This window comes from Elgaria multicarinata, chromosome 1 (genome assembly GCF_023053635.1).
Source record: "Elgaria multicarinata webbii isolate HBS135686 ecotype San Diego chromosome 1, rElgMul1.1.pri, whole genome shotgun sequence".
NCBI classification, from domain to species: domain Eukaryota; kingdom Metazoa; phylum Chordata; class Lepidosauria; order Squamata; family Anguidae; genus Elgaria; species Elgaria multicarinata.
In genome coordinates, this window is record NC_086171.1 from 155494025 (window position 1) to 155508351 (window position 14327).

General features: G+C 46.8%; 1 protein-coding gene across 2 annotated transcripts; it reads left to right on the forward strand.

Annotated features, from left to right (window-relative positions):
• The first annotated feature begins 187 nt into the window (after positions 1-187).
• Positions 188-8529, forward strand: DPH2 (diphthamide biosynthesis 2). 2 transcript variants are annotated; one of them, XM_063118661.1, is made up of 7 exons: positions 188-254; positions 2411-2580; positions 3141-3253; positions 3968-4188; positions 5768-6412; positions 7106-7291; positions 7964-8529. In XM_063118661.1, the coding sequence occupies exons 1-7, from the start codon at positions 227-229 to the stop codon at positions 8086-8088; spliced, it is 1488 nt and encodes a 495-aa protein (XP_062974731.1). In that variant the 5' UTR covers positions 188-226; the 3' UTR covers positions 8089-8529. The 2 variants fall into 2 exon arrangements, with proteins under 2 accessions (XP_062974731.1, XP_062974739.1); XM_063118669.1 differs by lacking the exons at positions 188-254; positions 3141-3253 and having other exon boundaries at positions 2505-2580.
• Positions 8530-14327: the final 5798 nt, after the last annotated feature.

Genomic DNA, 14327 nt, shown 5'->3' on the forward strand with positions numbered 1-14327 from the left:
CAAACTACAACTCCCACCATGCACCACGCAGGCAAAGCTCCCGTTTGTTTCACTCCCGTACATTTCCGGCGACTTTTCTGTGTCGCGATCTTTTATTGGTTGGAACGGTCTCCACTAATTACGTCAAGGTGGGATAGGCATAGACCTATTCCTACAGGGAAATGGGCCCAGCGTTGTCATTGGGTAACTTTAATCTCCGCCCCGGAAGTAAGCGTGTGGGGTGTCCATGTGGACGGTGCTGGGGCTTCTTCCAGGTGAGTAACGGGCAGCAGGAGGAATGGGTGGTTGATGCCTCTCTTTTCAGAAGACGATTCGTAACTCCACGGAGCCCACTTTACTTGTCTGTCCATCCCCTCTCGATGCGTACTTCTGAACGAAGGGGAACTTTTAATTCAATTTAGCGATTGCAGTTACGGAAACTGTTTTATTGATTAACACATTTAGGGCGCAGTGCATGTTTAGACAGAAACAAGTCCTACAACTTTGAGCGTTCCCCAGCGAGCAATGCGTGTTTCGGTCTAAACATGCATAGGGGTTGGCTGGGGCCTGCTTGGAATTGTGGGTGTTAATATGCGTAGGATGTTCTGGCATAAACCTTCGCCCACTTCATCAGATGCTATAGTCCATGAAAGTTTATTCCAGAGAAAATTTGTTTATCTTTTCTATGACCCTTTTCAGATGACACGCTACGCCACAGTGGTTAAATTTAATGAGCTAAACATTATGGCTTAGTGTGTCGTATGAACCATGACTTAGCGTGTTGTGTGAACCATTCTTAATGGTGTCTGCATAACCACAGTTTAAACACTCTGGGACACTTTAGTTCACAGAGTGTGAATAGCCAACTCCACGGGTGACTATTTACGTGCTGCACTTGGGCGACATGGAAGTAGTGCTCCATGGAGTAGAGGATTCACACTCTGTTGAGTTGTCGTCTCCCCACCGAATGACAGAACTGGTTCCTGCTTACCTGATCTGCACACCACTGTTCTGTGGGCAGGGGCAGAGGGGGGAAGAGAGATGGAGCATGCAGAGATGCGCCTCCCCTGCCACAGAAGCAAGAGGCTGCGGAATGGTCACGCATGACAGGGTGTGAGATCCAGCTGCTGGAAAAGGATGCGTTAACACCAAGTGCCAACATCCATATCAGGGGATCACATGGCTCGGCGCTGATGTGTCTTTCCCCATCGGGGCCATGGCAACAGGAAAGTGGGCGGCTATAGCAACGCTGCCCCTTTCCCTGTTGCCATAGCCCCGAAAGGGGAGGAGAGGAGTTGTGCTGGCGCAATGATCTCTCCTGCAGCTGTGACAAGGACAGATTCCTTCGCCTCCAGTCTCCATTCACCAGAAAAGAAGGGCAATCCTTTGCTGCAGCAGGAGAGATGGTTCCGCATCTGATTCCTCTGCTCTTCTGGCGAATGGGGATGAGATGCTCAAAGATCTCTCCTGCTTGTGACAGCTGCATGACAGAGCCTTCACCCACCCTACCCCACCCCATCCCTGATGGATTTCTCCCATGGTTTGATGTTACTTGTCCAGCCGCGGGAGACATCCTTGCCCCTGCCCCAGCAATCCATTTGGGGATCGGCTCGAGGGGATAGGAGCTCCTTCAGTTCCCTCAAGCCAATCTCCAAATGGATTGCGGGGTCTGGGCAAGGGACATACATGTCCCTGGGAACATGTGGGGGCCCACGATCAGTGGTGCCCCACCCAGGGATGGCATGTCCCTGTCCCGGGAAGTGCATGGAGACCTCCAATCACAATGCCCCACCAAGTGACAGCATGATCAGCCCAAACGCTTCTCGAGACAGGATTATTTCCCATGCCAATAGAGGCACCCTGGACAAGAGCAGCAGGGGTTTCTGCTGCTCTTGCCTCACAACTCTGTAAACACGGGAAATGATCCATGGAGCCCACCAAATGACACAATCAATGGTAGTGCAAGGAAACAACTCTGCAAACCATTGACTGTCTCTGTTGGTTATTTCTGGGAAATAAACAACCATGGTGTAAGTCTTAAATAAATAACCATCAGATGGCACTGTAGTCTTAAATAAACTAATGTGTTGTCCTAATTGACCCGGTCACTAACTGTTTGCTGCAAAAGGGTTAGCGGCCTAACCATGGTTTAGCGTGTTGTCTGAACAGTCCCTTAGTTACTTTTGTTCCAAAACTAGCACAGCTATCCTCTGGAAGGTATTTCATTGATGTTTATCTACACCAACTTTGGTTTGTAAGGAGAAGAGTGGGCTATACATTTAAATAATAAACAGATAAAAGGGTTTTAGTGATCAGCCATTTCCATTCAGATTCACACAGAATATAAAAGATTCATAATATGTATGTAGTGTCCCAGGTTATCCTCAACTTTTATCATGCTAGTTTTGAACATCAGCCTGCTCTTTCATAGTTTGTATTCAAGTCATCATGGCAACAGCCTTCAGCAGTGATGGAGCTGAGTTGATGCAGCGGGCCCTGATTCCTGCAGGAGCAGATGGACGACCTCCAATCATGGAGCTGGAAGAATTCTATGAGTTGGAGAGAACCATTGCATTTGTATCTGATAATGGCTTCACCACGGTGAGTTGGTACCTTGCATCCCAGCAGAAAACTGCAGGAATGAATGGCAGTCCTTTCCTAGAGTTGGGGAGTCATACATTTTTGTTACGGAATAATATAATTGTCATGAAAATGCTGTTTTGCATATCAGAAGAATTGGTAGAAATGGGTGGGAGAGAGAACAGAAATGTGTTAGGTTTCTCTAGACTAGGAGTGTTGAACCTACGGTCTGCAGGTTAAATCCAGCCCACCTGGGGTCCCAAGTTGGCCTCTGGGATTCCTCAGACAGCCACGCTCTTTTCCCTCGCCCACCAATATAGTTTAGCAGTTCCCCAGCTTTTGAAGTTTTTTTCCCTTTCTAAAAGGTCCTAAGGCTTAATTTCAAGCAGTCAGGGCTTTAAGCTTTAATGCACTGGTTTTTTGACTCCATCCATTTTGCCTTTCACCTTGACCACTACTAGAATGTAGACCCCGGGGAGCTTCTCTGAAAATGAATTTGACCCTTGCACTGAAAGAGGTGCGACATCCCCAGTCTAGGCTGTAAATATGTTTTGAATCATTATCTTGGGTTCTTGTCATAGGTTGCACTTCAGTTCCCTGATAAACTCTTATCAGATTCAGTAAGCGTTGCTACTAGGATGGAGACAGCAACTGGTGCTAAGATGTACATCCTAGGGGACACATCATATGGCAGGTAAGGACCCAGAGGGACCCCCCTCCTACACAAAATACCATCGATATGCATTTGTAAGTGCCTTATTCACAATTACCTGGCAGTAAACCTCATTGAACACAGTGGAACTGACTGCTAAGTGAACATGCATAGGATTGTGCTTTCATTTCCCATTTTCTAGAGATCTTGAAATAAAATGTCAGTTTCTGTCTGCTTAGTACACTAGCGCCTATCTCAATAAGTTGCTTCAGCTTGTGGGTGGGGTGGGGTTCCTTACAAAGACTTGGGACCTGGGGATTATGAATTACTTCCTCTTCCTTTATCTTGCATGCCAGTAACAGAGAAATGTTCCCTGGCACTGCCAGTCTTGGAGCTTGTACCATATTGAGTGGGTTGGTTACAAGGGCAATTCAGTCTCTACACTGGAAACTACTGCAATATAAGGCAAAGATGGGAAATCTGTTGCCTTCCAGATGTTGGATTGCAACTCCCATCATTCCTTGCTGGGGCTGATGGTAGTTGGAGACCCAACATCTGGAGGGCCACATGTCCTCTACCTGTATACTAAGGGTGGTAGATGTTTGATGAAGGTTGCCCTTGGATTTCCATAAGTGATTTATATTTCTTTATTTATTTTAGTACTTTAATCCCGCCCTTTAGCCAAAAAGGCTCTCAAGGCGGCTTACAAAAATATTTCTTGAGACATATTTAAGTAATGCTGTTGCTTCTCTCTAGCTGCTGTGTGGATGAGGTGGCTGCGGAGCATGTGGGTGCTGAGGCTGTGGTGCACTATGGCCCTGCCTGCTTGAGCCCCTGCCGCAAACTGCCAGTGCTACATGTGTTTGGTCGTGAGCAGCTGGACGTGATGCGCTGCGCAGAAGTCTTCCAGGAACTGTATCCTGACGTCCAAGCTCATGTGGTTGTGCTGAGCGAAGTGGCCTATTCTCATGCCATTGGTGAGAGTGTGTAGATTGCAATGTGGAAGCTAAGCAGAAACACATTCTGGTGGTGGGAAATGACAACGATGGCAGCATTGGTGTACAAGAGACCCCTCAGGCCAGGATGGACAAGTACTTTGATAGATTCTATGGGCATGCTCAAATGCCAAATCCACCCCCACCCCACCCCACCCCAGTCCTGCCTCTCCTCTCAGTTTCACCTGTGTTCCTCAGTCACAGCCTGCAACCCTTTAGGGCTGGGTGAACAAGAGACAACATCGATACCGGTGTCCATTCCTCTCTGTCCCCCTACCCCATTTGCCACTTGGAGGTTGATTTGCTGCTCCATTAATGACAGCTGTCAAGGATGCTAAGCCCTTCTGCTGAGTAGCGAGGCCAGAGTGGCTCATTGGGCAAACCACAAACTCTTTATTCAGCTTATAGCATCTCTTCACTTCTGAAGCGACTACAAAAGCTAAGAGCTGTCCTCTGGCCTAATTTTGCAAAGTAAATCTTTTGGTAAGAGAGCTACGGAAAGCAAAGCAGTTGCCTTTCAACTCAGGATGGGTTCCTTGCTGTGCTTGTCTGGCCTTTTCTGAGCTCCTGCCTTCAGGGAGGGTCCTCCCGGCCCAAATTCTGACACGTAGCCAATCTGGTGTGACACCTCACACCTCCTCCTCTCAACTCCGCCTGCTTAACACGCATGAGCTCTGGCCTCTGTCAACCCCAAAGCTCCCCCCCCCCCCCGACAGAGCCCAGGTTCCCTTAGGGAGGGGGGAAGATGGTCTGTGAGCCTGGTCCATCTCCTCCTCGATTAGTCCCTGGGAAGGTTCTTTGCTGGCTCATTGGGAGTCTTGGGGTAGTTCCTCGCTACACCCTGCTGGATTTCTTCTAATATCGTCTCTGAGTCTGAATCAGAGTCCAAAGCAAAATAAAGACTGCCTGGGCTCAATCCTGACACCAACAAAGTTAATAGCACCACATGCTAATACTAAAGGACCAAGCCACACCATATGCACCAACCCTGTTTCCTCTTTGTAGTTTGATTGAAGTCAGGAAGGTGGCCAGTTAATGTGTAAATAGCTGCCAAAGGAGCCTTGGTGCAGGGGTGGGGCATGTGTGGCTTTCCAGAAGTTATTGGACCACAGCTGCCATCATCCTTCGCTGTTGGCTGGGGCTGATGGGAGCTGCATTCTACTGGAGAGCAGCATGTTCCCCACTGCTGCCTTAATAGTTTCTGCACAGGTAGTGTAGGGCAGGGGGAAAGTGAGGAACGTCAAAAAGGATATGAAGTACGCCAAGTGTTCCAGTTTATATTTCTCGATGGGGACCCCGGAGGGATTGCCATCTTCTAAAAGACCTTGAAAATATCTTTGCCATGCAACTCTGATCAGTTTTGATCTACCCCTGGGTAACCCAACCTCCAGTCTCTAGCCTGCTCAGTCTCCATCATAAAGGGACCCTTTCCCTATCCGAGGAAGAGGCCTGCTGCGTATTTGGGGCAGTGAGAAAATGCTAGGGTGGGGTCTCACTCTCTTAATAGCATTATATGGGTGACCTTTCACTGGATCTCTTCTCTTCCCTTCTCTTCTCACAGATGACCTGTCTTCTCAGCTGCACCCCACATATCCCAATGTGGTATTCTCCCAGTTGGACAGCCAAGAACATTTTGATTCAGCCCTGTCAGTTTCTGGGCTGGTGCAACAATTTGGGCGACACTTTGTAGTAAATGAACAGCAAGGACTTGACACCTACATGGTGTTCTATGTGGGCTGCGAAGGGCCAGAGCTCACCAACTTCATGCTGAGTTGGAACCAGTGCTCCTTCAGTTCCTTTGATCCGAAGACAGGACAAGGTCGGCGTGAAACGCTGGATGTGAACCGGGCCCTGCGACGGCGCCTCTATCTAGTGGAGCGGGCACGGGATGCCCAAGTCGTGGGCATCGTGGTGGGCACTCTTGGTGTGGCTGACTACTTGTCTGTTCTGCAGCATCTGCGAGAAATCATTCACCGGGCAGGCAAACGTGCCTATACCCTAGCAGTGGGTAAACCTAACCCTGCAAAGCTGGCAAACTTTCTTGAGGTGGATATTTTTGTGTTGGTAGCCTGTCCACAGAACTCCTTGCTTGACTCCGCGGACTTCTACCGGCCCCTGATCACACCCTATGAGATGGAACTAGCATGCAATCCAGCTCGGAGCTGGACAGGCAGCTATATCACCGACTTCCGTCACCTCCTACCAGGTAATGCTAGGTTCAGTATGGAGAAATGGGTAAGGGCAACAAGCGGTGAGTCCTGATCCTTGCACAGCTTTTGCTGAGAGACTCTTAAACCCTCCCCATCTAAGCACTGGGAATCCCGGATGGTCACATTTTCAAGTTTCTCTTTGTAGACATAAAGATCTGAAACTTGCTGTATTATAATGAAACTGAGATTCTCATGATGTTGTTAGAAATATGCATACCCATCCAACACCCTTGGCCCTGTTCTCTATAAGCATAGTCCCTGCTGCCACCCCTCATTCCCCTTTATGCAGTTAGCGGCAATTAGCAGGGACTTTACAGCTAGTGTGGTGTAGTGGCTAAAGTGTCAGACTGGGAGTCAGGTGATCCAGGTTCTAGTCCTCACTTGGCCATGGAAACCCACTGGGTGACTTTGGGCCAGTCACAGACTCTCAGCCCAACCTACCTCACAGGGTTATTGTGAGGTTAAAATGGAGAGGAGGAGGATTATGTATTCCGCCTTGGGTTCCTTGAAGGAAAAAAGGCGGGATATAAATGCAACAAATAATTAGATATTCCCTCCAGTCTTGCAGTCTGAAGTGGTACAGTCCAGGTCTGTACCTTGTACTATTTCTGAATCAGCCCTTAGGTGACACAAAGGGCATAATTCTGCAGGGGAGTAATTTAGATTTCTTTATTTTCTGATGTCTGCAGGAGCACATGACCACACCCCTTTCCCAGACAAGGTGGCAGAGGTAGATGATGAACCCAGCATATCACTAATCACTGGAGAGTTGCGATCAACTTCCCTCTACAAGACACCGGACCCAGAGCCAAACTCCAGCACTGCTGTGGCCTGCCGCAACCATATCCAGACTGTGGCTCAGATCAGCCCAGCAGGTATGTGGCCAAGAGCAGTGTGCCGTGGAAAAGGTATATACCGTATTTCTTCGATTCTAAGACACCATAGATTGGAAGACGCACACTAATTTCAGTACCACCAACAGAAAAAAAGCTTTGCTTCTAAGAAATAATAGACGCACCCCGTTTTTAGAGATGTTTATATGGGAAAAGTGTCATAGAATCAAAGAAATACAGTATATTAAAGAGTCCACTCGCATGGTGAACAAGACTCATCACATAAGACTCTGCTTTCAATTGATGGCCATTGCTGGGAGATAGAAAGGTAATTTTGAAGTCAGTTATGTGATGAAGGTTTCCAAGGTTTAGGTCACTAATTGATAACAGCAATCAGCAAGTGACTAGCCTGGTCCGCTGCTGTCATTAGGTGACTAATTGGGAATGGGGCAGAGTGACATGCAGTGGTCCCCTATAAAATAGACAGCCTTCCCAAACCTGGTGACTGCCAGATGTTTTGGCCTACAACTCCTGTCTTTCCTGACCATTCGCCATGCTGGCTGGGGCTGATGGGTGTGAAAGTGCAAACTTCTGGAGGGCACTAGGTTGGGGAAGGCTGAGATAGACCATGCTGAGTGCTCTATTCCCTTGTAAAATAGTGTCTGGAAACTAGTTTCATTTCTGCCATTTAATAGGTCCTGCTTTCTGTTTTAGCTACATTCCTGGAGTCACGCAGCTGGCGGGGACTAGAACAACAGCTGGGACAGACAGCTGTCACAAAAGCTGTGGTGGGACGGCGAGGGATTGCCATTGCCTATGAAGATGAGCCCTGTGAATGACAGTTGCCGGGTGCGAGAAACACCAGAACAGAGAACAAAGCTGCTTTCCCTTGCTGAGTCTAAATAGTGTAGGCGAACATGGCTTTGATTGGCGTTCAGGTTGAGGAACAGCATTTACTTGTGAACGTCACCCTCCTTCCTGGACTCACCTGTAAGGCAAGGGATAACACACATGATATTGCTTGGCCTAGCACTTCTTTCAGCAGAGGGACAGATCAGCATATGAAATGTACTGTAGCATCCAGTACTTTGCTGGGAATGTGCTCTTCTGGTTAGGTTTTATGCCAGCTTAGGAAGAGAAGTAAAACTGTTCTCCTTGCTGTGCTGTCAATTCCACTCACATTGATTGTTACACATGAAGCTGTTCTTTAGTCCTGGGGTAAGGGTTGTCGTGGCAAACTAATTCTTGGCCATTTCCATCTGTGGCTTGAGTTCGCGAGAATGCTTAGAGCACTCTTCAACAAGGAATAGGCAAGGAGGGGAAGCATGATAGGTTACCAGATACATATTTGAAATACAAGACAAGAGTGACCTATAACTGATTAAGTTATTCTAACAACTACTGTGTTTCATTTGCCCCAGTCTAGCACGGTCCTAATTCGGTGGCTGCTACATTAGGAATGCAAGGACTAGTCGGTAAAGAGGAAAGTAAATTAGAGGGAGCTGTAAAAGATAAAAGTGAAATCTGAAATTCATAGCAGAAATTTGTGAGGCTCAAATATATTGAGGAACACCGTGATAAGTGAATACATTGCCATAAGAAGAATCACCTAGTAGAGTTGGGTCAGAGTTTGATCATCCACACACAAAATTAGAAAACAGACCCTTATTAATCCAACTGGCACTGATAGCCATGGGCTAGAAGCAGATCATGTACTTAAATACCCAGAAGCAAGCTCTGCCCAACTCTCATATTGGCTGGACGAAAGTGGCAGTGTTGATCCTGACTGAGGAGAACTTCTGATGCCTGGCTGAATCTTGGCTTTATCTGCACCATACGTGTGAAAGAAGATTTCAAGAGTGATTGGAAGTCTAGAGAAGATCTCCCACTGAAACTGGGACTTAACATCCCAAGTGATGGCATTGAGCACAAATTACAGAACACTGATATAGGAGATACACCCAAGTCAAGACCCTACCTTACACAAAACTCGCAACATTTTTGCCTTTTGTAATTTGAAAAAAGGGCCTTTAAAACAAAACCCTACTTGTAGCCAAGTAGATTCCTTTGAAATTGATTAGTGTTATTTCTTTCTCCTGCTCTGACCTAGGCCACTTCTTTTGATGAGCAGGGAAGGCCTTCACTAGTAAAGATTTATACATCCCAATCAACTACCATAATTGGTTCATCTTTGTAAACCACCCAGAGAGCTTTGGCTATGGGGTGGTATATAGACGGTGATGATGATAATAATCTGATGTGTTGGGAGTTCTTGGAAAGCAATTGCTATGAAACCTTGCAGGCAGCATTACTTGTCATATGTGTCTTTTGTAACCAAGATAATACCTTTGAATAGGCCTGATGAGAGAAAGGAAACAATTGCAGCTTTAAAGTTCAATAGGGCTCTGGGACAGATGAGTGATTTGTTATGATGGGTGAGTGAGTGAAAGCAGTAATTTTATGCATAGACTCCAAAGCTGTCACTCTAGCATCTGTAAAAGATTAGGTGTGTGTGATAGGGGTAGAGTCCCATGAATATGACTGTGCTTTAATAGGAGCAAGCCAGTCCTGGATTGTATCAGGCTAGACAGCGAACCCATTTCTCAATCTGTAAGAGGAAAGCAATCTCCTCTACTTAATTCTGGTCCTCCAGAAGTTTTGGCCTACAACTCTCATCATCCCTCACCATTGGCTATGTTGACTTCAGCTGATGGAAGTTTTCTCCCCGCCCACCCGATGTTTTGGACCACAAGTTTAAAGCAAGCCCAGTCAGAATGCAAGGGAACCCAAACTTGCAGGCTAGGGCTGCTTTCAACTTCCACTAGGCTCATCTAAAGGAAGTTGGAGAGAGCTGTTTAATCTAATTTAGTAGCTCTTGCCACCATTTTCCAGAGTCAGATATTTATGCAGTACCTTACAGCAGTGGTCCCCAACTTTTTTGGTACCAGGGACCGGTTTTGTGGAAGACAATTTTTCCACGGACAGGGGGAGGGGGGGCATTGAGGGGATGGTTTTGGGAAGCCATGCCCACCCACCCCACTCCAGCATCCTGGCTTCACTTCGGCTGGGTGGGCGAGATGGCGCTCTGCGCCCAGGTACCCTGGGGTGGGGGTGAGTGGGTGAAAGCAGCTCACCTGCACGGCCCGGTCCGTGGCCCGGGGGTTGGGGAACCCTGCCTTACAGGATATACTTCATGACTACTGGTTAATTTAAAATGGGGCGAGTGCTAGAGCTCCAGCCTCCGTTGGCTGATCTGACCTCCAAGACACACACAGAGGCTCTGTGGTGAGAGAAACACGGAGCGTGTCTACTTGGACCCACTCATCTTTAGAATAATTTCAAATGTCCAGCAATAGTTCTTCTGGTAAAATGTAGAAGACTACAAAGTGAATACTTCAGCTGAATGATCAGCTAGGTAGATTGTGTTGACAAGAGACGTTTGGCTCTAGAAGCATGGTCTGAGCTTCACGAGAACTGAGAAAAATGTGTCTGCCGGAAGCATGGTGAACATGCATGGAAACAATAGCCTAAAGTATATATATACACACTGAAGAAAGACTGGAGTACTAAAGAGAGTGAGTTGGGGTGCTTAGTAAACCCCACAATAAAATAGAGATATTACAATAACTTATCCAAAATGTTAAATGTCTCCACATTAATGCACAGAGTATGGGAAATAAACAGAAGTAGCTACAACTTGAAAAATATAACAGAACTTGGTGGGTTGAGTTCCACAATGGGAATGCAGCAACTGAAAGATATAGCTCATTCCATCATAGATGCAACAGAAATTGGGAAGGAGAAGCATTGAGGGTCAGAAATATGCTCACCAATGGTTCCTCTTCAAATGGCGGGAGATGTTTAGTGGGATACTGCAGGACTCTCAGACCCTTCTACATTTTTATCAATTACTTTCATAGAATCATAGAATAGCAGAGTTGGAAGGGGCCTACAAGGCCATCGAGTCCAACCCCCTGCTCAATGCAGGAATCCACCCTAAAGCATCCCTGACAGATGGTTGTCCAGCTGCCTCTTGAAGGCCTCTAGTGTGGGAGCGCCCACAACCTCCCTAGGTAACTGATTCCACCGTCGCACTGCTCTAACAGTTAGGAAGTTTTTCCTGATGTCCAGCCGGAATCTGGCTTCCTTTAACTTGAGCCCGTTATTCCGTGTCCTGCACTCTGAGAGGATCGAGAAGAGATCCTGGCCCTCCTCTGTGTGACAACCTTTGAAGTATTTGAAGACTGCTATCATGTCTCCCCTCAATCTTCTCTTCTCCAGGCTAATTTGATAAAGGGGTGTGGGTAATCAATATCAAATTTGTGGATGGCACAGAACTGTGAGGGATGGGTGACATTTCAGAGGACAGGAATACAATTCAAAATTCTGTTGGTGAAATGGAAAGCCGGAGAATTAAACTCAACATTCCCTAAGTTATAGGATGAAGGATATCAGGCATGGCAGTAATACACATGAAAAGAATCTCAGGATTGTAGACAATCACATGCTAACATGAGTCAGCAGAATGATTTAGCAGCCAAAAAAAAAGCTAATGCAATTTTAATGCATTAATAGAATCATAGTTTCCAAGTGACAACAAGTAGTCATTCCTGTTTATTCTGTAATCAGACTTCACCTGGAGTTCTGGTGCCACACTTAAAGGATGTAGATAAACTGGAACACAAGGGCAATGAAGATGGTCACAGGTATGGAAAACAAATTCTGAGGGGAAAGTTGAGCTACATGTCTTTTTCTTAGAGAAGACTGAGGAGACGACGACATAATAGCATTCTTTCAATGCTTGAAGTGCTGTCACATAGAAGAGGGCCTGTTGCCCAGGGGACAATGCTAGAACTAATGGGGGTTGATTTTGATTGAATGTGAGAAGAAATGTGACTATAAGACAGGTTGACAATGGAATCCATTATTAAGCCAGGTGGCAAGCTCTCCCTTGCTAGAAGTCTTCAAGCAAAAGTTGCAGAGCCCTCTGTTGGGGACGCTATAGCTCTGGATTTCTTGCATCAAGATGGGAGCCGGACGAGGTGGCCCACAAAGCTCACGCCCAACTTTATGATTTAACACCGACACGTGGAGCTTTGGCAATCAAATTAAAACCATTTATAACATACTGTGCAACATATTGCTGTATCTGCACCTCCTAATCCTAGGGCTCCTGTTCAGGGTTCCAGCCAGCCATGGTCTCCTCCAGGATACTCCATTCTTTTTTCCACTCCACCCGCGTTTTACTTCCTAATTGGCATTCAGCATTTCCTGGCTACTGAACTTGCTCAATCGTCATTGGACTCTGAGTTGCCCTCATTGTTTTGGGATTTTAAAATGTTTTGTATTTCTGCAAACATTGGGAATTGTATTAGTGCATGTACACATCTATATAAATATATGCACATGTACACGAAGGGACATAATATGCATCTCTGTCATCCATTAAGTATTTCCCCCTACTTCACTTTTTCAAGCAATTTCCGTTCCTATTACAGCATTAATATCTTTACCATAAAGTCCTATTAGCTGGTTTCAAACCAAACTCTTGAAGCTTTGGTGGACTTATGCTATGCTGTAGCAACCACTGGGGAGTTATTTTATCAGCCATCATTAGCCCTCAACAGGCAATAGCGTGGACAACTTGCATGACCCATGAATAGGCACCACTGCTTTGCCATCACAGTTCCACACTTATGCTGTATGTAGTACACCACACCTGGTCAATGCTGCCATCTAGCTAAGTATGTGAGTGCAGCACGGGGAGTGAATACAAAATATGCCTGGTAGCTGGCAGCAGAGAAGAAAATTTCGGGGAGAGGGGGCAGCAAATGGAAGCATTCTGCAGGATGAAGAATAGTGAGAGTCTCCAGAAAATGGTATGAAATAATGCAGTAGAGTAAACTTGAGTGAACCAAGTCTGTAGAAACATTTGTACAGAACAAGAACTTAACCTGATTTTGTTGAAGGAAGCTGCTACTGAACTCTGAACCCCATAGGTGTTGAGTACGAGTAGCTGGAAAAGGGATACTGGTGTGAGACATGTAACTACTGCTGGGATGGGGACATTAGACTGCCACTCCTGGCAGCATAGCCAATGGTGAGGGATGATGGAATTGGCAGCTCAAGGACTTCTAGTGGGCCACCCATTTGCCATCCGAGCTACGATGTGTGCAGTTCCCTTTAGCAGGACACCAGCAAGCTTGTATCTTGTACCAGTTCACAGCCACTTATTTGCCCTTGCTCATCATCTGCTGCTGTGCAATGACCAAGGCATGCTATGGTGGAGCCAAGAACTGGAACACTGTAGTTAAGTCATTTAGGATGAGGATCATGTGGCCCATCAGATGTTATTGGTCTGCAACTCTCATCATCCCTCACCATTGGCTATGCCGGCTAGGACTGATGGGAGTTTCAAACCAACAATAGCTGGAGGACCACATGTCCCCTAACCTGTTTTACTTAGTTACTTAAGATGTGAGCAGGGGGACTCATAATGACAATGTGTGCATGCACCGTTTCCTGGACAGCCTCAGTGTAGAGAAAACTAGATACAAACATCAAGAAAAAAATGGCAGCAGTGTTACACCACATGCCCCACCGAACCTAGAAGGCACACTATGCCCCAGGTGTGCAGAACCTTCAGCCTGCAGAGGCACTGCTTCCAGCCCACAGAAGCTTGAACACACACCCTCCATGAGCCCTGGCCCTCTGCACCCAGGGGCTCTTCCCTCTGCAGTTCCTACCAGGAGCTGTGGAGAGTGGAATCCCTGTACTTCTCAGTTATCTCCGAGTACTCAGATTGGAGTACAGCCTGGGAAGAGCCAGCTGAGTCCCCTTTCCTTCTCCATCAGAGGAGCGACAAGGACTCTGCTGACTTGGCTTCACCCACCCGGCTTCCTTCCCCCACTGCAAGAAGGAGGGGGTGGCTGAAAACAGGGCTGAGCTGGCCATATATCCCCTTTGCTTCTCCACCCCATCTCCTTCCCCTATTTTCTATACAAGAAAATAACAGACCCTGTTATTGGGTTTGTTTCTTCCGAACAAACCCAACAGACTTACCCATGTGCATTGTGAA